General features: G+C 42.8%; 1 protein-coding gene across 5 annotated transcripts in view; it reads right to left on the bottom strand.

The window, feature by feature from the left end:
* Window positions 1–391: 391 nt before the first annotated feature.
* Window positions 392–24,112, bottom strand: part of RNASEH2B (ribonuclease H2 subunit B) — a 76,423-nt gene continuing 52,702 nt past the window's right edge. For 4 of the 5 annotated variants that reach the window (XM_070800120.1, XM_070800121.1, XM_070800123.1 and 1 more), the window contains exons 10-11: window positions 16,782–16,862; window positions 13,933–14,366 (exon numbers count right to left, since the gene is read on the bottom strand). In XM_070800120.1, the coding sequence (XP_070656221.1) occupies window positions 14,259–14,366; window positions 16,782–16,862 (189 nt within the window). In that variant the 3' untranslated portion in view covers window positions 13,933–14,258. Of the gene's footprint in view, window positions 1,188–13,932; window positions 14,367–16,781; window positions 16,863–24,112 lie in introns of those variants that run through there. The other variant, XM_070800124.1, reaches the window with a different exon arrangement.

The following is a 24,112-nucleotide window of genomic DNA, read 5'->3' as shown; positions in this document are numbered from 1 at the left end:
GTGAGGATTCCCTACAAATACAACATAGCATCAACCCCAAAAGCCTGGGAGTGTTGAAGGTCCCTGTGTGTAAGAAGTATATAAAAAACTACAGTGTACTTTCCAGAACCTACTTACCTGATGGAGGAAGACAATCAGAAGCAAAATTATTTCCTGAAGAAGAGGTTTGGGGTCCTGTCTGAGGCATGAAGATCACCCGCGTGGCTTCCACCTCTTGAAGAGCAAGCTCACCAGGTTCATGAACTCCCTGACCTGTTTGCACAAAACCTCCCGCCACCCCTTAATCATACTTACTACTCACAGAATTCTCCGCCAAATTACTTTTTGGCATCTACTTCTAACTTTCCCCCATATCTTATGCCCTCACTGTAAATAATAATAATAATGCACATATTGGACAAGTCTTTTAAAAATGAAGCAAAGTTTACAACCCCAGCAGATCATAAAATGCACATGTTCAGGTATTGTTATGAACTAGAAGCTGCCAAAATTGATAAGGAGTAAAGAAAGGTCAGGCTTTTTTTTTTTTTAACCACACTGAGCAGCTTGCAGGATCCTAGTTTCCTGACCAGGGATTGAGCCCGGGGAACAGCAATGAAAACTCCAAGCTCTAATCCCTGGAATGCCAGGGAAATCCCCCCCTCCTTTTTTTTTCTTAAGTAAGTCTAGAAACTTGGTTTGTCAAAGCTTCTGGTGTGGAACCTAGTACTTACAGTCACCACATGCCGACCTAATAGTGCTCTCTTAACCCCAGGAAAGCAGAGCAGGTCAATGGGGTCGGGCATAAGAAATGACCCGAAACTCACAAGGAGCCGTCTGCCCCCGATGTGTTGCAATCTGAAGCACTGGGATGTAAAAATCCACAGTTTTATGGCGGGTAGATCAGCAGAGCACTGATGTGGCCTGAATTCCTCAGGGCAGGTTCACATTTGGGGTGCTTTCTAGTTCCATGACAGTCGCCTCCACGGGGAGTTGCCTCTGCTCGAAGGGACTAGTGGTGTTGCTCATAGAAATAAAGCATTCGTGGTTAGTCCTTTAAAACGCTTCTTTTGGCATTTGGTGATTTTCCAGAAAGTGCAGAAGAAGTTGTATGTAGCCCTTTGGGAGAGTCTTAGATCACAGGAGAAGCAGAAGAGCCTTGCGTGGATCTGCGGTCACTTGTCCCTTTTCTGTCTTTGTGCTGCCACCTAGGGAGAAAAGGAAAGCAGACGTTGCATCCTGGTGAGGAGACACAGTCACCTGCAACCCCAAGGACCGTCCGTCTGCACTTTCACAACAGGAAAGCAAGGGTGGCGGGTTCAATCCTGAGACCAGCAGCTGTGCACTTGGGCTTCAGAGAGAAGCCCTCAGGGCTTCCCTGGTGGCTCAATGGTAATGAATCTGTCTGCCAATGAAGGAGAGGTGGGTTCATCCCCTGATCCGGAAAGATCCCACATGCTGCGGGGCAACCAAGCCTGTGCGCCCCAACTACGGAGCCTGCGCTCTAGAGCCCGGGAGCCCCAACTACTGAGCCTGTGCGCCACCGCAAGAGACGCCACCACAGTGAGAAGCCAGCGCACTGCAACGAAGAGTAGCCGCCACTCGCTGCAACTAGAGAAAGCCCACGCAGCAACTAAGACCCAGCACAGCCAAAAAACAAATAAAATATATTGGGTGATAGTTGTTCAGTTGTGTCCGACTCTTCGCGATCTCATGGACTATAGGCCACCAGGCTCCTCTGTCCATGGAATTCTCCAGGCAAGGATATTGGAATGGGTTGCCATTTCCTCCTCATATATATATACATATATATACATGTATATATATATATGCATATAAATGGGCTACCCTGGTGGCTCAGATGGTAAATAAAAAGAGAGAAGCCTTCAGACAAAGGAAGGGGTTTCCATCTGGTGACATTCGAGGGTCAATGTTAGACTGCAGGAGGTGGGTGAGACCCAGTTTCCTTCCTGTGCTCAAAGGGAGTGAAATGCAAAATAACAGTCAGGTTGCCCATAGTCTGGGAATGGACACCCTCATTTTAGGGAAAAAAAAAAAAGAAAATTCAAGAAACACATGAAAAAAGTTCTAAGATGGATAATTCTTAATAATTTTTCTCTTTTCCTCATGCAGATCAATGTATAAAAAAATGAATACAGACTTGCTGGTAGAAATAGTAGTCCTTAATATCCCCTGAAGAATGCCACGGAACAAGCATGACTACTGAAAGCTGGTTTCTGAGGACTAAACTTCAAACATAATTATTGTGGAGCTATGTTATCAAAAAAGATGTTGATGGAAGCCAGGTTTCCATGCCATAATGCGGATAAGATGGGGCAGAGGTGAGACCTTTCCTGACCACCGACCTCACCAGGACTCTGGCCACCTCCCAGTCTGGCTTCTTCCACAGCCCCCAGCAACGCCTGACAGCCCCTGTCTCCACCTCCCTAGAGCAGAAACTTCTTGAAGGCAGGTATTTTTGTCTGCCATGTGGACAGCTGCATTTCTAGTGCCCAGACAACACTGGCACAAAGCGGCTGCTCTTAAAAGAATAAATGAATCTAAGCCCTATTCCTTGGCTCCTTTTTTCTTTTGAAAGAACTAAGAACTTGACTAACTTTAATTTTACACATTCTGATCAAAACCCATGTGTAAGGCAACAGTTCTTTTAATGTCGTGAAGAGGCTCCGATTATCTGTAAATTTGGTGCTTCCCTCCAGCCCCCTCCCTGCCTCAAATAGCCTTGATTATGTGAGACCATCAAAAACATTTATTAACCAAAGTACAGTAACTGCTAAAAAGCTGACAGCTGAATTAGAGACTTAACATGCAAATGCATGGGCTAAGTGGAAGCTTTACTTGAATTCTGGCTCAGCACTGCTGAGGATAAAGTGACCTGCAGAATTCATTATGAACAGAAGCAGGATTAAATCTGATTTTCCTTTCTTAGGATAAAACTCACGATTAAAACAGAATCCTGAGGGATCTGTACTCAGTCATGTCCGACTCTTTGTGACCCCAAAGATTACAGCCTGCCAGGCTCCTCTGTCCATGGGATTCTCCAGGCAAGAAAACTGGAGTGGATTGCCATTTCCTGCTTCAGGTACTGAAGGATAAACAGCCATAAAGCTGTACACACAATGATAAGAACCTTGTGGAGGCAAAAAACAGAGAGGGCTGGGCTGGGGGGTGGAAGAACAGTGTCTGGCGCGGCCACTCAGTCTGGGTGACCTCACTTTGACCATCTATGAAACAGGGATGCACCCCCTTTCTGGTCTGCCTTATAAGGTTGTGGTAAAGATTAATTTAACTAATGATACAGGATTGCTGTAAAACCTGTAAAACTATTACATATAAGGCACTTTTCATCAGTCTAATGACCCCAAGGAGTATATAAATCTGTGTATAAAAAGGTGTATGAATCTAATCATTTCTTCCTTATTAAGATGAGGTCAAAGCCTGTGGACATCTTCCAAGGACAGTAAACAACAGCCTTTCACCTGCCTTCCTAGACTCAGAGCTGCTTGTTTTTCACCAAGAGGTTCAACTCTATCATGCAGAGATATCTGGAGAGCTCCAAATTGTGGGTTAGTCCTGGAGGAAGGACTGTTTGGGGAAAAAGAAACAAAACACCCAAAAACAAAAAAGTGTGATTGTTACAAGGCAGCTAGTTTAAGTTCAACCAACTGCAAGAACCAAGAAAGTCAAATCTTAACCTATGTGAAGAGGTTGTCTTTCAAATCTGGTGAAGGGGTGACTTCTCAGGATATAACAAAAGTCAAAGTTAGGGGAAAGGGAATTAATTTGGCATGGAGGGTTTGGGAGACAGAAGTCCTAAGTTTAGCTTCTGACACCTTTATTAGCCATGCGATTCTGGGCAAAAAAGGTGACCTTACTTTTCTCAACTGTAAAACAAGGGAAATAATACCAATTGCCACATTGGTTTCTGGAAGGATTTCAAACACATAAATGCACGTGAGAAACACTTAAAAAGGGCAAAACACGTTGTTGATCTTTATTATGACTTTTCAAGAATTCGCTTTCTTTCTTTCCACTGCAAAGTAATGTAATCTATGGAAAATGAAGACAAGAAACAAATCTATACCAGGAACACAGCAGCCAGAGCGAGCATGCTGGGGTATTTCCTTCCAGCGAAATAGATGAGATAATCCACCCAAGGAGCTCAGAGGAGGGCCTGATGCTCGGTAAGCCTGAGACAGATGCTCCTCTAAGAGCATCCTCCTCACAGTATGGAGAGGAGGCTTCCGGAGCAGCCAGCGACCACAAGGCAGAACATCAAACAACCCAGTGGCCTAGTCTCATCTCACACGGAGGACAGCCCTGCTAGTAGCTTGTCCACGGGTCAGCGTTGAGGCAGGAGTAGGAATATAAACCCAGTTCTTTTAAATTAATTGGTCTTTTCAGACCAATTATTTTACTTTTTTAAAAGTAAACTTAATTTGAAACATGGCTGGTCATTTTCCCCTTCACTCACTTCCATCTGTTTACTGTTATTGTTGTAAGTTTGCATGCAGTGTAGACACTGTGCATTTAGTAATAAGTAAATGGGTACATTTTACTTCCTCATTTCCAAATTGCCTTGGTATCTAACTGCTGCTGCAGCTGCTGCTGCTAAGTCACGTCAGTCGTGTCCGACTTTGTGTGACCCCAGAGACGGAAGCCCACTAGGCTCCTCCGTCCCTGGGATTCTCCAAGCAAGAATACTGGAGTGGGTTGCCATTTCCTTCTCCAATGCATGAAAGTGAAAAGTGAAAGTGAAGTCGCTCAGTCGTGTCCAATTCTTAGCGAATTCATGGACGGTAGCCTACCAGGCTCCTCCGTCCATGGGATTTCCCAGGCAAGAGTGCTGGAGTGGGGTGGGTGCCATTGCCTTCTCCGTGGTATCTAACTAAGGCACCCCAAAAGAGAAATAGGGTCCTGGCAATGGACTGTGGCCCAGTAAAAACAGACCCGAACCGATGAAACAAGAGTCCCATTTGACGTCCATGTTAAACCTGATGGAGGGGAATCTCCTTGGGAGTCAGAACCAGAGAAGCACAAACCTGGAAGATGAGAAAGCCTGAGAGCCACAGCACAAGGAAAATTTAAACTGAAGATAAATCAGGCACGAAAAAGGAGAGAATGCTGCTAATCTGAGATCAGTTTCAGAAATGCATATGGTTGATGAAAAGAATGGAGGTTCTTGTCTGTGTACACACGCGGTTTTACAGTTGGCAGAAATTTTTCGAAGCTTTCTCCAAACTCGGCACATTAATAAAAAAGATAAATGATGTATACCTGTGGCGGATTCATTTTGATATATGGCAAAACCAATACAATATTGTAAAGTTAAAAAATTAAAATAAAATTTAAAAAAAAAAGGATAAATGAGGTAGATAAGAGACACAAAGCGCCGAAGGATTTGAGGAAGGTATGGAATCCCAATGTTTGAGTAATAAAGTCTAAAAAGTCTCTAGTTTGAAATTCTTTACACTCAAAAGAAGGATAGGCTATATATGTGTATACATGTAAGTCTGGTGTGTGCATAAGTGTGTCTATTTGTGTATATTGGCATGCTTACATGAGTCCACATTGATTTGTTCCTCATATTATTCCCCCAAAGAGCACGTGGCACGTGTAACACCTTTAGTATTTCATTTTTCAATTACGAGTCAACGCAGAGTCAACACTGCAAGTAAGAACTTCACCTTGACATCAAAGGTAAATTCAAATATGGAAGACAAAACTGATGATTTCACAAATTCCCATTTAATCTACAGCTAAGTCATGTGTGAGCATTTATTTAAAGCTCCTGGAATCTAAGGTATAGCATAGTGACTACAGTTAATAACACTGTATTATATACTTGAAATTTGCTGAGAAAACAGATCTTTAGGGTTCTCATCACACAGGTAAACATGTGATGTAATAAATACGTTACTTAGCTTGGTTGTGGTTATCATTTCACAATGTACATGTGTATTAGAGTATCACATTGTACACTTTAAATATATAACATAAATTTGTCAATTATACCTCAATAAAGCTGAAAAAAATAAAAAATTCTTGAAGACAGGAGTATACAGACCACATATATTTTCAAACTTCAATAACTTAGGTTATGGGCTTTATATGAATAATCTCTAAATGTCACGTAAAGGCAAATTTATTAACACTAACACAGATATAAATGACGTATTCTAACTGTGGATGTTCTGACACAGATAAAACGATTACAGTAAGAGCAGTTAATCAACTGACAGAAGAAAATTCACAGCCCTTTATCCAAAGATTAAAGATTATACTTATTTATTTCTATTACACCCTGGAGAAGGGATTGACTACCCACTCCAGTATTTATGCCTGAAGAATTCCATGGACAGGGGAGCCTGGCGGGCTACAGTCCATGGGGTCACAAAGAGGCAGACACAACTGAGCAAGCATGCACATTTCTAAGCCTACACGAGAAGTTTATGAATATGTCCTTAGACTTCAAATTTAAGCACGCCACTGAAAATGAATCAGAATCAAACTTGAATTTCAAAGTTCAGCCATAACATGTCAAGGAACCCAATGTTGTACTGCAGATCATTTTCGAAGGTGTTCAGTTCACACTGATTAATTGATCAACTGATTATCTCATGCCATTATAGAAGGCCTACTCTGTGCTGCCCCATGTGAGATGCTTTGGACATTAACTGTGACCTAGTCAGGCAAGGCTCTGTGCAGGGTGAGGAGGAAGATGGGATGGACAAGTAGGAGGGTTGGCAGCAAGGGAGGAAGGTCAGGAACTGGGTCTCTGAAAAAATGGTGTTTGAGATAAGAAGTAATGGCATGATGGAAGCAATCAGGTGAAGATCTGGAGGAAGGGTATACAAGATAAACTGGTCACACGATGCCACTGATGTGCGACAGTGCGGCACGTTCAAGGACCAAACAGAAGGCCATATAATAGCTTAGACATTTTAAAAGACCAAGACAGACCAAGATCATGACTTTGACCCTTGGGGGAAAAAAGTTAAGTCTCAATTAGTGAGGATACTGGTTAGATTACTCAACCTGCCCACCTGTCATGTATTACGTTGGCCCCAAAATTTGGATTTTTCCATAAAATGTTATGGGAAAACCCAAATGTGAATAGTGCAGAGTTCCTGCTCTTAAGGAGCTTACCTACAGCAGGGCTGATAATCCAGAAGTTTAAGTAGCCTTTCTCTCAACCTCTGCCCTTTGGCTCCTATGGCACCCTGCCTTACAACTATAGACGCTGTGGGGATTAAATGTTATTATTTGTAAAATGCTCAGAACAGTATCAAACACATAAAAGCTACACAGTATTTGTTGCTGTTAGTATTATTAATTACTAGTATTATGAAGGCAATGGCACTCCACTCCAGTACTCTTGCCTGGAAAATACCATGGACGGAGGAGCCTGGTAAGCTGCAGTCCATGGGGCCGCTAAGAGTTGGACACGACTGAGCGACTTCACTTTCACTTTTCACTTTCATGCATTGGAGAAGGAAACGGCAACCCACTCCAGTGTTCTTGCCTGGAGAATCCCAGGGACGGGGCAGCCTGGTGGGCTGCTGTCTACGGGGTCACACAGAGTCGGACACGACTGAGGTGATTTAGCAGCTTAGCAGTATTATGAAATGATCACATGAGAATCAGGACAATTTCAAGGTATCTCAAAAATTAAGAAGAATGTCAGAAAACAACAGGATAGTGCTATCAAAGCGTTAAGGTCATTGAAAGACAAAGACTGAGAGACACATTATAAAAAAAGAGGGGATATGCTCACTAAATGCAATGGGGAAGGATGGATTGGATTCTGGAATAGAAAAACAACATTAGTATAAAAATAGGTGAAATTCAAATAAGGTAGGAGATTAGTTAATAATTCGGTATTACTAATAGAGTTTGCCAAGAGAACACACTGATCATAGCAAACACCCTCTTCCAACAACATAAGACAAGACTCTACACATGGACATCACCAGATGGCCAACACCGAAATCAGACTGATTATATTCTTTGCAGCCAAAGATGGAGAAGCTCTATACAGGCAGCAAAAACAAGACCGGGAGCTGACTGTGGCTCAGATCATTAACTCCTTATTGCCAAATTCAGACTGAAATTGAAGAAAGTAGGGAAAACCACTAGACCATTCAGGTATGACCTAAATCAAATCTCTTACGATTATACAGTGGAAGTGAGAAATAGATTTAAGGGACTAGATCTGACAGAGTGCCTGAAGAACTATGGATGGAGGTTTATGACACTGTACAGGAGGCAGGGATCAAGACCATCCCCAAGAAAAAGAAATGCAAAAAAGCAAAATGGCTGCCTAAGGAGGCCTTACAAGTAGCTGTGAAAAGAGAAGCAAAAAGCAAAGGAGAAAAGGAAAAATATACCCATTTGAATGCAGAGGTCCAAAGAATAGCAAGGAGAGATAAGAAAGCCTTCCTCAGTGATCAGTGCAAAGAAATAGAGGAAAAACAATAGAATGGGAAAGACGAGAGATCTCTTCAAGAAAATTAGAGATACCAAGGGAACATTTCATACAAAGATGGGCTCGATAAAGGACAGAAATAGTATGGACCTAACAGAAGCAGAAGATATTAAGAAGAGGTGGCAAGAATACACAGAAGAACTGTACAAAAAAGATCTTCACGACCCAGATAATCACGATGGTGTGATTACTCACCTAGAGCCAGACATCCTGGAATGTGAAGTCAAGTGGGCCTTAGAAAGCATCATTATGAACAAAGCTAGTGGAGGTGATGGAATTCCAGTTGAGCTATTTCAAATCCTAAAAGATGATGCTGTGAAAGTGCTGCACTCAATATGTCAGCAAATTTGGAAAACTCAGCAGTGGCCACAGGACTGGAAAAGGTCAGTTTTCATTCCAATCCCAAAGAAAGGCAATGCCAAAGAATGCTCAAACTACCACACAATTGCACTCATCTCACACGCTAGTAAAGTAATGCTCAAAATTCTCCACGCCAGGCTTTGGCAATACGTGAACCGTGAACTTCCAGATGTTCAAGCTAGTTTTAGAAAAGGCAGAGGAACCAGAAATCAAATTGCCAACATCTGCTGGATCATTGAAAGAGCAAGAGAGTTCCAGAAAAACATCTATTTCTGCTTCATTGACTACACCAAAGCCTTTGACTGTGTGGATCACAATAAATTGTGGAAAATTCTTCAAGAGATGAGAATACCAGACCACCTGACCTGCTTCTTGAGAAATCTGTATGCAGGTCAGGAAGCAACAGTTAGAACAGGACATGGAACAACAGACTGATTCCAAATAGGAAAAGGAGTATGTCAAGGCTGCATATTGTCACCCTGCTTATTTAACTTATATGCAGAGTACATCATGTGAAATGCTGGGCTAGATGAAGCACAAGCTGGAATCAATACTGCCAGGAGAAATATCAATAACCTCAGATACGTAGATGACACCACCCTTATGGCAGAAAGTGAAGAAGAACTAAAGAGCCTCTTGATGAAAGAGAAAAAAGAGAGTGAAAATGTTGGCTTAAAGCTCAACATTCAGAAAACTATGATTATGGCATCTGGTCCCATCACTTCATGGCAAATAGATGGAGAAACAGTAGAAACAGTGGCTAACTTTATTTTTTTGGGCTCCAAAATCACTGCAGATGGTGATTGCAGCCATGAAATTAAAAGATGCTTACTCCTTGGAAGGAAAGTTATAACCAGCCTAGACAGCATATTAAAAAGCAGAGACATTACTTTGCAACAATGGTCCTTCTAATCAAACCTATGGTTTTTCCAGTAGTCATGTATGGATATGAGAGTTGGACTATAAAGAAAGCTGAGTGCCAAAGAATTGATGCTTTTGAACTGTGGTGTTAGAGAAGACTCTTGAGAGTCCCTTGGACTGCAAGGAGATCCAACCAGTCCATCCTAAAGGAGATCAGTCCTGAGTGTTCATTGGAAAAACTGATGGTGAAGCTGAAACTCCAGTACTTTGGCCACCTAATGTGAAGAGCTGACTCATCTGAAAAGACCCTGATGCCTAGAAAGACTGAAGGCAGGAGGAGAAGGGGAAGACAGAGGATGAGATGGTTGGATGGCATCACGGACACAATGGACATGGGTTTGGGTAAACTCCAGGAGTTGGTGATGGACAGGGAGGCATGGCGTGCTGTGGTCCATGGGGTCGCAAAGAGTCAGACACAACTAAGTGACTGAACTGAACTGAACTGTATTACTGTAAGGATCCTGGTTTTAACTGTACTGGTTACGTAGGATGTTATGGTTAGAGGAAACTGGGTAAAGGGTGTATGTAAAGTCTCTACTTTTTTGCAACTTTTCTGTAAGTCTAAAATTATTTCAAAAGATAAAGACAAAAGAGAAGAAAAATAAACACAGAAATGTCATCGATTTAAGCAGCTATTGCCAACGTAGGAGATATAAGATGGGTTTGATCCCTGGGTTGCGAAGATCCCCTAGAGAAGGGCATGGCAACCCACTCCAGCATTCTTGCCTGGAGAATCCCATGGACAGAGGATCCTGGCAGGCTACAGTCCACAGGGTCACAAACAGTTGTACATGACTGAAGTGACTTAGCACACACGCATTGTAACTATAACAAACTATCTGAAGGAAAACACAATGAGGAGAGAAATGGGAAGATACAAAGAAAAAGGAACATCTAGAGAAGAAATTCCAATATATGAAATACAAATTCACTAGCTGAGGTTAATAGAAGATGAAACGCTAAAGACAAAGTAAAATTGAACATGAAGAAGAACAGAAATCAATGAAGGGATCTATGGGACATCAAGTGGTTTAGCATACCTGTGACTGGAGTCCCAAAAACCAAGGGGGTGAAGAGAAAAAGGGGGACAGGTGAAGAACAGAATAGTATTTTAAGAAATACTGGCCAGAAATGTTCCCAATTTGATGAGAATAATCAAGAAAACAGAGAAACAAATAACCAAAGCAGGTAGGAAAGAAGGACTATCACTACAGGTTCACAGACATAAAAATATAAAAAGCAACTTATGCCAATGAAGCTGACACTAGATGAAATAGATACCTTTCTTGAAAAACATAAATTACTAAAGCTGGCACATGAAAAAGGAGAACATTAGAATAGTTCTATGTCTAGTATAGAAATTGAACTAGTAATTAAAAAAATTCTCAGAAAAAATAAAAATCACAGGCCAAATGGCTTTATTGGTGAATTATGTCCAACATAAAACCAATACTAATCTCACAACGTTTTCAGGAAACAGGTGATGAGATAATACTCCCCAACTCATTTAATAAAGCTAGTATTACTCTGATACCAAAACTAGACAAAATCATTACAAATAAGGAAAACTAGACCAATATCCCTCAGGAACAGAGATACAAAAATCCTTAACAAAATATTAGGCAGTAAAACACAATACTAAATATGAAAAGACCAAGTAGAGTTTATCCCAGGAGTGTACAGTCAACATTCAAAAATCAATCATTGTATTTCACATATTGAAAGACGTTGTTGCTGTTCAGTTGTTCAGTCGTGTCTGACTCTTTGTGACCCCATGGACTGCAGCACACCAGACTTCCCTGTCCTTCACTATCTCCTGGATTTTGCTCAAATTCATGTCCACTGAGTTGGTGATGCCATCCAACCATCTCATCCTGTGGCCCTCTTCTCCTGCCTTCAATCCTTCCCAGTATCAGAGTCTTTTCCAATGAGTTGGCTCTTCCCATCAGGTGGCCAAAGTATTGGAGCTTCAGCTTTTAGCATCAGTCCATCCAATGACTATTCAGGGTTGATTTCCTTTAGGATTGATTGGTTTGATCTCCTTGTTGTCCAAGGGACCCTCAAGACTTTTCTCCAGCACAATTTGAAAGCATAAATTCTGTAGTACTCAGTCTTCATGATCTAACTCTCACATCCATACATACATGACCACTGGGAAAACTATAGCTTTGACTAGGTGGACCTTTGTTGGCAAAGTGATGTCTCTGCTTTTTAATAGGCTGTCTAGGTTTGTCATAGCTTTTCTTCCAAGGAGCAAGCGTCTTTTAATTTCTTGGCTGCAGTCACCACACACAGTGATTTTGGAGCACAAGAAAATAAAGTCTGTCACTGTTTCCACTTTTCCCTCTTCTGTTTGGCATGAAGTAATGGGATCTTAGTTTTTTGAATGTTGAGTTTTAAGCCAGCTTTTTCACTCTCCTTTTTCACCCTCAAGAGGCTCTTTAGTTCCTCTTAACCATGGGCAGGCTCCTCTGTTCTTGGGATTTCCCAGGCAAGAATACTGGAATTGGTTGCCATTTCTTCCTCCAGGAGGTCTTCCTTGACCCAGGTATGGAACCCACGCTCTCCTGTGTCTCCTGCATTGGCACACGGGTTCCTTTCCACCTGGGTAGCCCTATTGAAAGATATTCCTAGATATTCCTTTACTAAAGGAACAATGTATGATCATCAATAGATGATGAAAAATTATTTGACAAAATTCAATACCTGTTCATGATTCTGTTCTCAGTGAACAGAAAAGAACTTCTTCGGCATGATAAAGGAAATCTACAAAAAAATCACACACATAGATCAATAGTAGCAATGAGCACACCTCTTGCCTGGATCTTGGTTTCTAAACACCATTCTTTTCTAAAAGGAACTCTGACTCCTTAGGAAAAAGGCTGATTCCAGGGCTTGGATAGGGAAAATACACAAAGAGCCTGGGATACCCTCTTACAAAAGAAATAATGAAGTATTTAAAAATGATGGAAACACAGCAAAAAGATACAGGGGCCAGCTTGAAGGGACTCTCACTGACCCTTCTGGGACAATATGAGGAACAGAATATTGTAATTTAACTCACTGGATAAAATAACCTACAAGTCCATATTAACTCATAAATGAATAAATAAATGGAGTGCCAACTAAATGTAAAAGGAATAAATACAGAAGAAATGATGGAGTTGGAAAAACTGTTAGTAGGTTTATTTTAAAACATGTAGGTGAGTGTTGGGTGAGGAATAGAATACTTCTAAGTCCCAGAGTATTTGCCCACAAATTACTTATTAACTGCAAAGAGAAAAATAACATTATGGTGAATGAACCTGGTGGACACCACCTTAACTAAGTGATTAAAGTTAACATCTCTAGTATTGGGTCATGTGACTCTTGACTTAACATGGTGCATTAAGAAAGACACAGCATTACTTCTGTGGGTGCTCGAAAGGTAATCTAATCAAGAGGATACACAAAGTAAGCTGAAAAGCCCTGGAATAAAATGTAACTCTCAACTTGTAGGTTGTGTGGGTTTTTCTTCAACTGACATTACTAATCAGGAAAATATAAGTTAAAGTCACACTAACATGCCTTTTTTCCCCCCACTAACTTGCAAAGATACTGTTCAAAGCTAATAAGATAAGAACTCATACCATCATTTGTTAGAGTGCAAGATCCTATAAGCTTTCTGTGAAATATATTCCCACAACTATATATTTGAAAAACTTAGTTATGAATCAGTAAGCCCACATCTAAAAAAAAAAAAGGGCCATGATTATTAAATAATGAAACACTCAAATAATTAAAAATTACTGTCACTAAAAAGCATATTTATGAAGAATAGTGGTCTAGGAAAATGCTCATCAAATGACATCAAGAAAAAAGGTTATAAAATTACCACTATAATTCATTTAAAAATTATTATATAAGAAAATGCATCATATTATCTTCAGGTAATAAATAGGACATTATATTTTCTATTTTGTAGTTTTATCTATTTTCTACAAAGAACATATATTCATAAAACAGAAAAATATATTAAACAAAAGATTTACCAAAAATTAAACTTTTAAAAATGAGTAGTTAATCTGATAGTTGTGTTATCTGATTTCTGTCTGTATACTGAAAACCGTGTTGCCATAGCTACCATGTGCAAAGTGGGATAAAATAACAAGCACACACTCAAACATTGTCACATGTCAGTTTATTGAGGAATTTGTGATGCTCAAGGTTAATTCTACTCACTTGATTACTTTTCATGGTGTCAAATAAAACTCCAAAGGCTATAAGCCATGATGTTTCACAATTACTTTCCCATATTTTGTTCAGGAAACACAAAATTCAAATACAAAGAAATGTTCAAGTGAATCTGAAAATTGCCCTCATCCTACCTTTTTTCAAAAGGTGGTAATTAAGGGTTTGGAAGTACAGTAGCAAGGAGGAAGGACAAAAGTGGGACATGAAGAAGGCAGATATTTTTGTTCAATTTCACTTTCAAAGGTTCAAATCTTTCCTATTTTTTTTTAACATGTTTTGTACCAAAAAAGGAATCAATACTTTTCATTCCACTCTTGTCAACTTTAGCCAAAGCCTTCTGAGCTGCGGTCATTTTGCTATTTTTCTGTTAATGAAAATAAGAAGAGAAAAATCATTACAAATGTAACACTTATAAATCACACATGCAAATCAGACAAGACCATGCATGTCTCAAGGTTCATTCAGGGAGGTAAGCATGCTGCTAAAAACATGCCTCATAAGGAGTGATTCTTTGTAAAAGTTCTGATTTCTGCTCAGAATTCATACCTGAGACAAAGTATGTCAACAGGCAGGAGCTAAAACTGCTGCCTTCTAAGGAGTGGAATGTTACAACTGATGGTTTACTTGTGGGGAGAAAATTCTGGAGGGTGCATTAAGTGCAATAACACAAACAATCGAACTGACACAGGCAGCAATTGTCAGAGGGAGGAATTATAGCCTTGTATTACCACGTGATGAATAATTCACAGCCTGCTACCATCTGACTTCATTCAGAGGCTCTCTGGGACACCAAGGGCAGAGCGGTTACATTCACAAGATAACCTGTGCTGCTCCCAGGACCAGCAGGATAGCACTCCCTTTTCCTCCAACCACGAAAAGCACCTTCCGAAAAGCTGACTCCAAATAACTCTGCCTTTTAAAACTCTATCTCTTCCTGGTCAATGTTTTTGTTTGGTTTTGTTTTGCCGTGCATGTCCTATAACAAAGCACTGGCAGAGGGAAACAGCAGCTGATTGTATGTACTTTAGTGTTCAACAGAAGCGTAAGTGATGGGAATCGGCAAAGAAGAAATCATCTGTCTCCCGGCGAGCTGTGAGACAAAGTCACTGCCAAAGTATCTTTTAAGGGCACAGTCAGTATATGATCCCTGGAAACTTGCTTCTTACATTCTGTCACTTATAATTTACTAGGCTTATGTTTTGGCTGGATGGGGAAGAGGGACAGTCTCTCTGAGACAAGTTATCCTCTGTCCCCTGCACTTAACTCACATCCTGGTTCAACCTCTTAGCTCACTGGTGCTGCACCCAAGGCGACACGCTGGGAAGCAGCACTGAGAAGGGTGGGGCGGAAATATTCCTCATGGAGAAATTCAAAAACATCCCTGCTCACGAAAGCACTGACACAAACAGCTATTTAGTCAAATCTCAAGTTGGATTATTCCCTGATATGCCATGCCTAGATAAATACGTGTAAAGAATACAAATTTTAGAAACTATGAAACCTAAGGGAGAGTAAGTGTTGCTAAAATCTAAGTGGAATTAATTTACCTTGGGGCAGGCAAGGTCTAAGCCTAAAAATAATGAGAAAATCATAAAAAAAACTTTGATATTTAATCCTCAGAAAAGCTTAAAAAACAGTTCAAAAGTTGAATGAAAAGGCTAAAAAAATTGGAAAATGATTTGTACTTTATATGTCATGAAAAGTGTTAATAGCCTTAATTTAGATTGAGCTCTTACAAATCAACAAGAAAAACATTACTATCCTAATGTAAAATCAGGCAAGAGACATGAACTGAAAACTAACAAAACTGCAGATAGGCAATAAGCATTTGGAAAAACAACCTTTCTACCCAAAGAAATGTAACCTAATTAGACAGGCGAAATTTTAAAGAATAAAACCAATACTCAATGCTGTCAAGACTGTGAGATGAACACTCATCAGCAGTAATGGCTGGGAGGATAAATTTCTGCTACCTTTTTGGAAAGCTTCTTAGCTATGTATGTGTCTCAGTAATCATGGAAAGAGCTCATGTTTTCTAAGCCTTTACTCTTAGTTTTAAATTGTGTCTAATGAAATAGAGATGCAGACTGTAAGTAAGAATGTTTTATCACTTCATTTAGACAAAAAGAAGCAGAATAACATGTGTCCAAAAATAGGGGAATTAAATAGATTATATTCTACATGGTGAAATAAAGTAACAGTGACTGAATATCATGAAATCATTTCTAATTTTTCAAAGAAATCTTAATGACATCAATATTTTTACAATACAGAGCTAAATGAAAAGGGCACAACTCCAATACATATGTATGCCAATTCTGAAAGCTACATATGTATTTATAATGAATGATGTGAAGGATAAAGCTTAGTAAGGAATGTTATGAAAATATTTGCTGGGGTGATTGCTGAGTTATGTGTTAATAATTGTTATTGTCATAATTTCTGGAAGCTACTAGGCAGTTGAGTTGACAAAACATTACCTTTGAAGCCTGTTTCTCTGCCCCACCCTACCACTCTGGATATACTATATTACGAAGCTTAGGCACACTCTTGCTAATAACTCTGCCTTTCTTTGTCTGTAAAAAGGTCTTCCTTGCTTGATACTTTCATTGTCACTCACAATTTTGAAATAGTTCTAAAGTCACTGAAACTCAAGTTAATAATTCTTCACAGTTAAAATGATAAAATCACAGTCAAGCATGCAGTCGTTCCTGGAGTCCCCACGCAGCAGCATCAGCCACGGGATTCAGGAGTACGCTACTAACACCCGGACACGTACCTTTACAGTCTTGAAATCTTTGGAGTTAAACTTAGTGTAATCTTCTTTTGCCATTACGGGCTCATCTGATAACTTTGCTTTCTGCAATGTTAGAGCAGTGAACTGTCAAATGTCACCTTGACACTTACATCAATCCATTAAAAAAAAAATATGAACAGTTTGGAACCCTGTGGCAGCCAAATGGAGCTGCAGACTCTGCAGAGCGCTTATTCTTTACAAGTCCCTTCACTTTTTACCACTTTTCTAGGAACGTTCTAAGCCAGACGTCCCTTCCGAGAAGCAGCTTTGGTGGTGACAGGGTGTGAGCACGCAAGCCCATGACCCAGTCCTGAGGTTGTCTAGCAGTATGATCACATACTACAAGGACGGGGGGCATCTAGATGAACGTGGACTTCCAGGACAGTGTAAGGGGGCGCATGCAGACACATAAATCAAAGAAGAGAATTTCCTTTATGGTGGCCAGGGGTCCAGCCAGAACCCCCTTTATTCACCTGCAGGACCAGTGTGATGTCCATCTAGGAGTACGGGAACAGTATTCTTATTATTTCCATCTTTGTGTCCTTTCCGTTTATCTCATTTTATCCACGTAAGAACAACCTTGCAAAGCAAGCAGGCAGCAGAGGGAAGCACAGCGGGTACGTGAACAGGCTTAAGGTCGCCTAGCAGAGGACTTGAGGTGAGATCTCACCTTTTGTTACAGGTGCTCTTTGCATGGGACCCAACGCAATTAAGTCAGCCGTTCCCTCCTGCTTTCACCTTTCACATGAGCATTTTGCAATCAACAAATGTGAGAATCAGGTCGAGAGCCAGACTGTGGCCTCTGTGTTTACAGTATAGCAGGAGTTGGGACATGCTTATTTCGTAGAAGGCACAAGGCAGGCAGGTGAGTCTTGATGTTTAACGTGGGGAACTGATCACAACTGGGACTCTACAGATTTTCAAGCTCCTTGTGGAGACGCTGATATGATCCAACATGGACCCACACTAGGAAATGCAGGCTTGTTCCCGGCTTCACTCTGCTCACCAAGCTTTCACTAAACAAAGAACTGTAAAGTCAGAGCTAGAGCCGCCACAGCACATGTGTAACACAAGTGGGCAGAATGACACATCTTGAAAGTTTTCACCAGCATACCGTTGAGTATGTTTATATTAACTGTAACATCTACTTAAATTTTTGTTATGTAAAAGACTGAATCACTGCAGATTTAGGCGAATGCTTCAGAAGAAACAGAAAAGTGGTTCAGAAAGACAGGAACAACGCATCTGACTGAATGGGTACCGCTCTGGAAAGAGAAGGGCAGACAGCAGACAACACAGGAATTAACGCTAAGCTTGGTCTTATCATTCCTACAAGTGATTTGCAGAGAAAACTCAGCCACATCCCCACATTCAGCTCTGTGAGCTGACACTGGCCAAGTTAAAAGACAGAAGGGGGTGAGGTTTGGAAGCTGGCCTCAAAAGAAGCAAACTTAAGAGTTATAAAATAATGTGAAACATATTAAGGCAAAAGAGATGCAAAGATACCTAATGGCCACTGGAATGTTATTTTCTGCAAATGATCAACTATATTTCTGTAAGAATCAAGCAAGTCCTGGACACAGATGGGAAAGTTAATAGACATTATCCTACTGTTGTTTAAACTACAGTACATTATCCAGTGCAGTTTGCGATGTACACGCTAGAGCCCCAGGAAGACACAATAGAGCAGGAAACCTTAGAAAGCAACTAAAATAATCCTGAAGATGAAGCTGAGATGTAGGAGAAATCTGGGCTTAGCAAGATTTACCTTACTGCCCACAGGCTATCTGTCTGTTTTTACAAATGAAGATTTACTGGAATACAGCTGTACTGATTCATTTATGAATTGTCTGTGGCCGTCTTTGTGTGGCCAGAGGGTAGGTTCTTGTTTTGTTGCAGAAAGAATTTGGGAGATGAGACTCGGAGGCCAAGTAAGCAAAGATGTATTGAACGACAGTGCACTCTCAGGAGGGAGTGTGGCCAGGCTCAAGGGACATGGTGACATCCTTCTGGCAAGCTGGTTATATGGGGTGTGAAGGACTGGGTGGAATATTTATCTGGGAGGAAGGAGTTCGGGGGGTAATTTCTGGGTTATTGTCCCAGCCCCACTTTCCCAAGAGAACGGGGAGTTTCTGTCCTTGTGTGGTCTTGCTCGGATCTGTCATGGCACCAGTGCATGGTGGGCACTGCTCTGTGCAATGCTAATTCTGTTGTAATGTGGGCATAGTGAGCAAAAGGTGACATTCGGATCAGAGGTTCCTGCATTTCTTTCTTTGCCTCTGGGACCTTGTTCTCATAAGATGTATGGCTTCTTGTTAGCTCAGAGGTTCCCACTTTTCTGTTTGCTCCAGGGCTCCTGTCATTGCGAGATGTATTATGGTCACCTGACCCATGCCTCCTTCTCTGCTCATGTCTGGCTAATGGTCTGCTCTAACATTTCCCTTCTCAAGGAATCTGAGCCCTTCAGATACTTTTAAGAGTCAGAGGGTCCATGATCTGTCTTCTGGAGCTGCCTCAAGCTAAGCAGGGGCATTGTGCCTGCCTGCGGGGCCCAGATCACCTTGCCCTCTGTCAGAGATGAGGTCTCGGGGTCCTTGACAGTGGCAGAGACAGAGAGTGGGGAGTAGACAGAGGCTGCGGCCCTCTCCCGCGGATGTTGGTGTTCCCTATTGTCATGAAGGATGAGTTGAAATCCCTGGTGTATCTTCATCTGTAGCTGACACTGTTTTAACCCAAAGAAACGAACTTAACAAGCAGGTTACAAAGGGATGGGACCCAAAATCAGCAAACGCATTATTGTGATCAGAGGTCCAAGCAGGGGCAGTAACTAGGTTGTATTTGATAACACCCCTCTGACTGCAGGCCAGAAGTGGGTGGCACCGAGGTCACCCTTCCTGAAAGTGTATAGCCTTGGGGCCTTTTCATACGTGCTTTGGGCACCTTCCTCCACCTGGCCGGGGTGAGTGTGGTGCAGCACAGTTTACTGATTACTGCACAGACCCTTCCTGTTCAGCTGGGAGACAGTCCAGGCCTATCTGTTCTCCATCACTATATTTGCTATGGAATTAAGGGGTCCCCCGTGATCCTGGCCAGAGTAGACAGAATATCTGACAGGTTACAAAGTGCTGCCTCAAGGCAGGTAACCCGGCCCCCACACGCCCATGAAATCGCCTGTTGAGTTTGTCCCCAGTTAATCAGTTACTTAGTGAGCTCACCAGTTCTGGTGTCCACCAAAATATCTGAAGGAACAAAGGGCCTACCTGCGGCCAGTCATTCCAAAGGGGCTGAGCCTTAGCCCTATTTTGGGTGCTGCCCTGATTCTCAGGAGGGCTGTGGGTAAAAGCTTTGTCCATGGTTCCGATGTCTCTTGACAAAGTTTAGCCAGGGTTCTTTTTAAAGTCTGATTTGCCTTTTCCACTTTCCCTGACGACTGAGGCCTCCAGGCAGTGCAGAGGTGGGGGCAAGTGCCCAGGGCTGGAGAGACTAGTTGGGTGACCCGAGCCACAAAAAAGGGACTGTGGCCACTCTGTATGGACCGTGGAAGTCTCAACTGAGGAATTATTTCCTTAAGCAATGCCTTTATTACCTCCTGGGCTCCCTCGGTCTTAACTGGAAAGGCTTCTAGCCATCTGGTAGAAATTAGGGACACCAATGGCTGACTGGAGGCCCCCCTCACAGAATGTGAGGCAGCCAGAGGCCACTGGGTCCAACTGCTTGGAGAAATATGCCATCAGCCATGGGACTGGTCCCACCTTTGGGGCAAGAATTCCCAGGGCTAATCCTGTTTTTCTGGGGAAAACAGTAAAGAGCTTGTTTAGATCTGGAATCTCTAGGGCTGGGGCACTAGTCAGAGCCATTAAAAACTTTTTTTTTTTTTTTTTTTTGTGGTACAAGTCACATAATACAGAACATACTATTCTAACCATATTTAATCTCTGTACAGCTCAGTGGCACTAAGTACATTCACATTCTCTCCATTATCCAACTCCTAAATTCATCTCTCTAAATGAAAACTCGGTGTCCATTGACAGATGAATGGATAAAGATGTGATACACATATAAATGGAATATTGGCTTGGGACTTACTGGCATTCCAGTGGTTAAGACTCTGAGCTTCCACTGCAGATGAAGTGAAAGTTGCTCAGTCATGTTCGAATCTTTGTGACCCCATGGATTATATGGTCCATGGAATTCTCCAGACCAGAATACTGGACTGGGTATCTCCAGGGGATCTTCCCAACCTAGGGATCGAACTGAGGTCTGAGGTCTCCTGCATTGCAGGCAGATTCTTTACCAGCTGAGCCCCCAGGGAAGCCCAAGAATACTGGAGTGGGTAGCCTATCCCTTCTCCAGCAGATCTTCCTGACCCAGGAATCAAACCGGGGTCTCCAGCATTGCATGGTGTGAGACAAAACCCAGGGACCCAAATCCTTCAAAATCCAGCCACTTCTAAGAAGATTCTGAGCTGTCTCTTTGAATGTGGTGGTTGTAGGTGGAGGACTGCTGTTAAAGATGTACTCTCCTGTGCTTAGAACATGTCCCAGGAAGGTGACTCTCTGGGAGGAAATTTGGGCCTTCCATGGGGATATCCTCTGGAGCCAGGAAACTGAGGATCTGTGCAGTGGTTTAGTCTGAGGCTTCCTTCAAGGGACTGCAAATAACGAGGCCATCTATGTATTGTAATAATGCCCCCATCTCTAATTTAAATGCCTGCAGTTACTTCGCTAGGGCACTGCCAAGCAGGTGTCAGCTGTCCCAGAATCCCTGGGGAAGGACAGTTCAGGTATATTGTCGGGTCACATTGGTGTCTGGATCGGTCCATTCAAAGGGAGAGAGGTACTGGGAATCAGACTGAACAGGTATAGAGAAGGAGGCATCTTTAAGATCAAGGACTATAAACCAGGCCGTGTCCTCCGGGATCTGAGAAAAGCTGGAGTATAGACTGGGATGATTAGATGGAGAGGAATCACAACTTCACTGATGAGTTGAAGACCTTACAGCATTCTATATGCCCCATTTCCTTTGAGGACAGGCGGGGCTGGGTTATTACAAGGAGACTGGCACAATACCAAATGCCCACATTTGATGAATTTTGAGATCAGGGTTTGAGGCCCTGTTGAGCCTCTGGTTTTATGGGGAACCGACACTTAGAAGGCAAGAAGATACTAGCTTCCTTAACGGTGATTTTTAATGAAGTGGCAAATTTTGCCGATCCTGGGATTCTTTGATCCGAGATCTGTGGATCTGTAAGTTTTCCAATTTCCGGAGAAAATATGGGCTAGACTGTCTGAGTCTTGTATGACACATAGGTTCAGCCAAAAATAGGCCTTAATTTTCATTTTCAGGAAGAGCAAAAGTTGCCCCCAAGGCTGAGAGAAAGTCTCTTCCCAATAATGGGCTAGGGCGCTCGGGCATGACAAGAGGCTTGAGAGTTATGATGGTCTTTCCCCAGGTATAAGTTAGAGGGGTGGTCAAACGTTTTTGTTTTGGCCTTCCTTCTACCCCAACAACAGAGCAGGTTTCGGGGACAAGACGCCCAGCATGAGAAATGAGGACGGAGTAAGCGGCTTCTGTGTCCACTGGAAACTGGACGAGAGTACCTGCCCCGCCAGTGGTCCGCCACGTCCGTCCCATGTGACGGTCGCTGTATTCTGAGGGGCCCTGGCAAGTCCTGGATCTCATCAGTCAACCACGGCCGTGACTGGCTTGGGGGAGTTCCTCGCTTCCTTCAGAGCTGAGGGCTTCCTCTCGTTCCATGGCCCATCTTCCTACAGAGTGAGCCTCGGGTTGAGGCCAGGACCTATTTCCTGGGCATTCTCTGCTCCAGTGTTTGGGGTTCCCACTGCTAAAACAGGCTCCTTTACCTGGCGGGGGTCTTCTGGGAGCACCTCTGTGGTGATCAGGAAGAGGGTTACATCCCACCATGACGGCTGCTGACGTCTGGCCTGCCAGTGGGCCCTTCTTAAGTCATGCTGCTTCTTCCTTTCTTCCTCAGCCTGGACTCTATTGTTAAAGACACTGAAGGCCGCCTCAACAAAAAGGCTGAGAGGGGTTGGGGACCCCAGGGTGAGCTTTTGAAGTTTCTAACAGATGTCGGGGACCAACTGGTAAATGAAGTAAGTTGCAAGCACAACACGTCCCTCAAAAGTGTCTGGTCCACGTTCATATACTTTCTGAGGCATCTACCAACCGGGCGGGAAACAGGGTTCATTCTGACCTTGGGTGACCTCTTCAACCCTATCACAGCTGACAGGTTTAACTGTGCACCATCTTGTCCCTTCAATGAAGCAAAGGGTTGTGCGTGCTCTTCTAGGGACACCGGGCTGGCCTGGTTCATAGTCCCACTTGGGATCAATCAGTGGCACTGCCGTGATGCCCACGGGGCAGTAAGTGGGTTAGATGATACATAATTCATCATCAAATGCTTGAGGCTGTGCCCAGATAGGGGTCTTTTCCTCAGGGGCGCGGCAGTGGGAAATGACAACATTCAGGGTCCTTCCAAGTAAGGTCCAAGGAAAGATCAGCTCCCAGAATCCTTCAGTGAACCGGCCAGGGGCCCCTGAGAAGCAGCCTAAGTGAAGGCAGCGCTGGCTGAGGCCAGACAAAGCAAAGGGGTACGGACTCCGGTATTTCCCTGAGGTCTGCCTACTGCTTCTCAGGGGGTGGGGGGTGAGGGGGCACGGGCACTCTGCTGCACTTCTTGCACGGGAGAGTAAAGAGGATTACACGGTGCTGGAGGGGTGAAGATGGTGAAAGAGCATCAGGACTTAGGTGCTTCTGTCCAAGACTTACTTTCCTCCAGAGATGCTACCAGAGAGGGTTTTTGTAGAATCTGAACCAGTCCCAACTGACAAGCTTCCCCAACACAGGACGTGCATAGCTCTGGATTCTCTCTTAGGGTCATAAGGGACTGAACATAAGGAAACTCTATCCAATTTCTCTGCCTTTCATAAAACCTATTCATAGGATGCTATTATAGTTGAAGCTCCATTTTCTAGCCAGGCTTCCTTGTCCTCAAGTTTACACTGGGGCCCGGCTGTATTACAAAAGACGATGAGCTTTTCCTGTTTTAAAAACTTCTCCCCGGGACTGAGAATGCACCCCAGGGGTGAATCCTTGGGGATGGAGAGGAGACTTCCCGTGAACCTTCAGGGACAGGGCTCCTGTAACAGAGAGGAGCACTACCATTTGGGGGCCCTGCAGGGGCCCCTCTGTCGGGACTGGCTACAGGCGCCTAGTCCTGCCAACCTTGGCCAACGTGGAGGTCGCGGCCGCGTGGCAACCCTGCCGGCCTCAGAGTCCCATGACTTGTG

Source organism: Bos indicus, chromosome 12 (genome assembly GCF_029378745.1).
Source record: "Bos indicus isolate NIAB-ARS_2022 breed Sahiwal x Tharparkar chromosome 12, NIAB-ARS_B.indTharparkar_mat_pri_1.0, whole genome shotgun sequence".
NCBI lineage: Eukaryota > Metazoa > Chordata > Mammalia > Artiodactyla > Bovidae > Bos > Bos indicus.
Note: the sequence above shows the minus strand (reverse complement) of the source record. Positions and strands in the feature narration are given on the sequence as shown.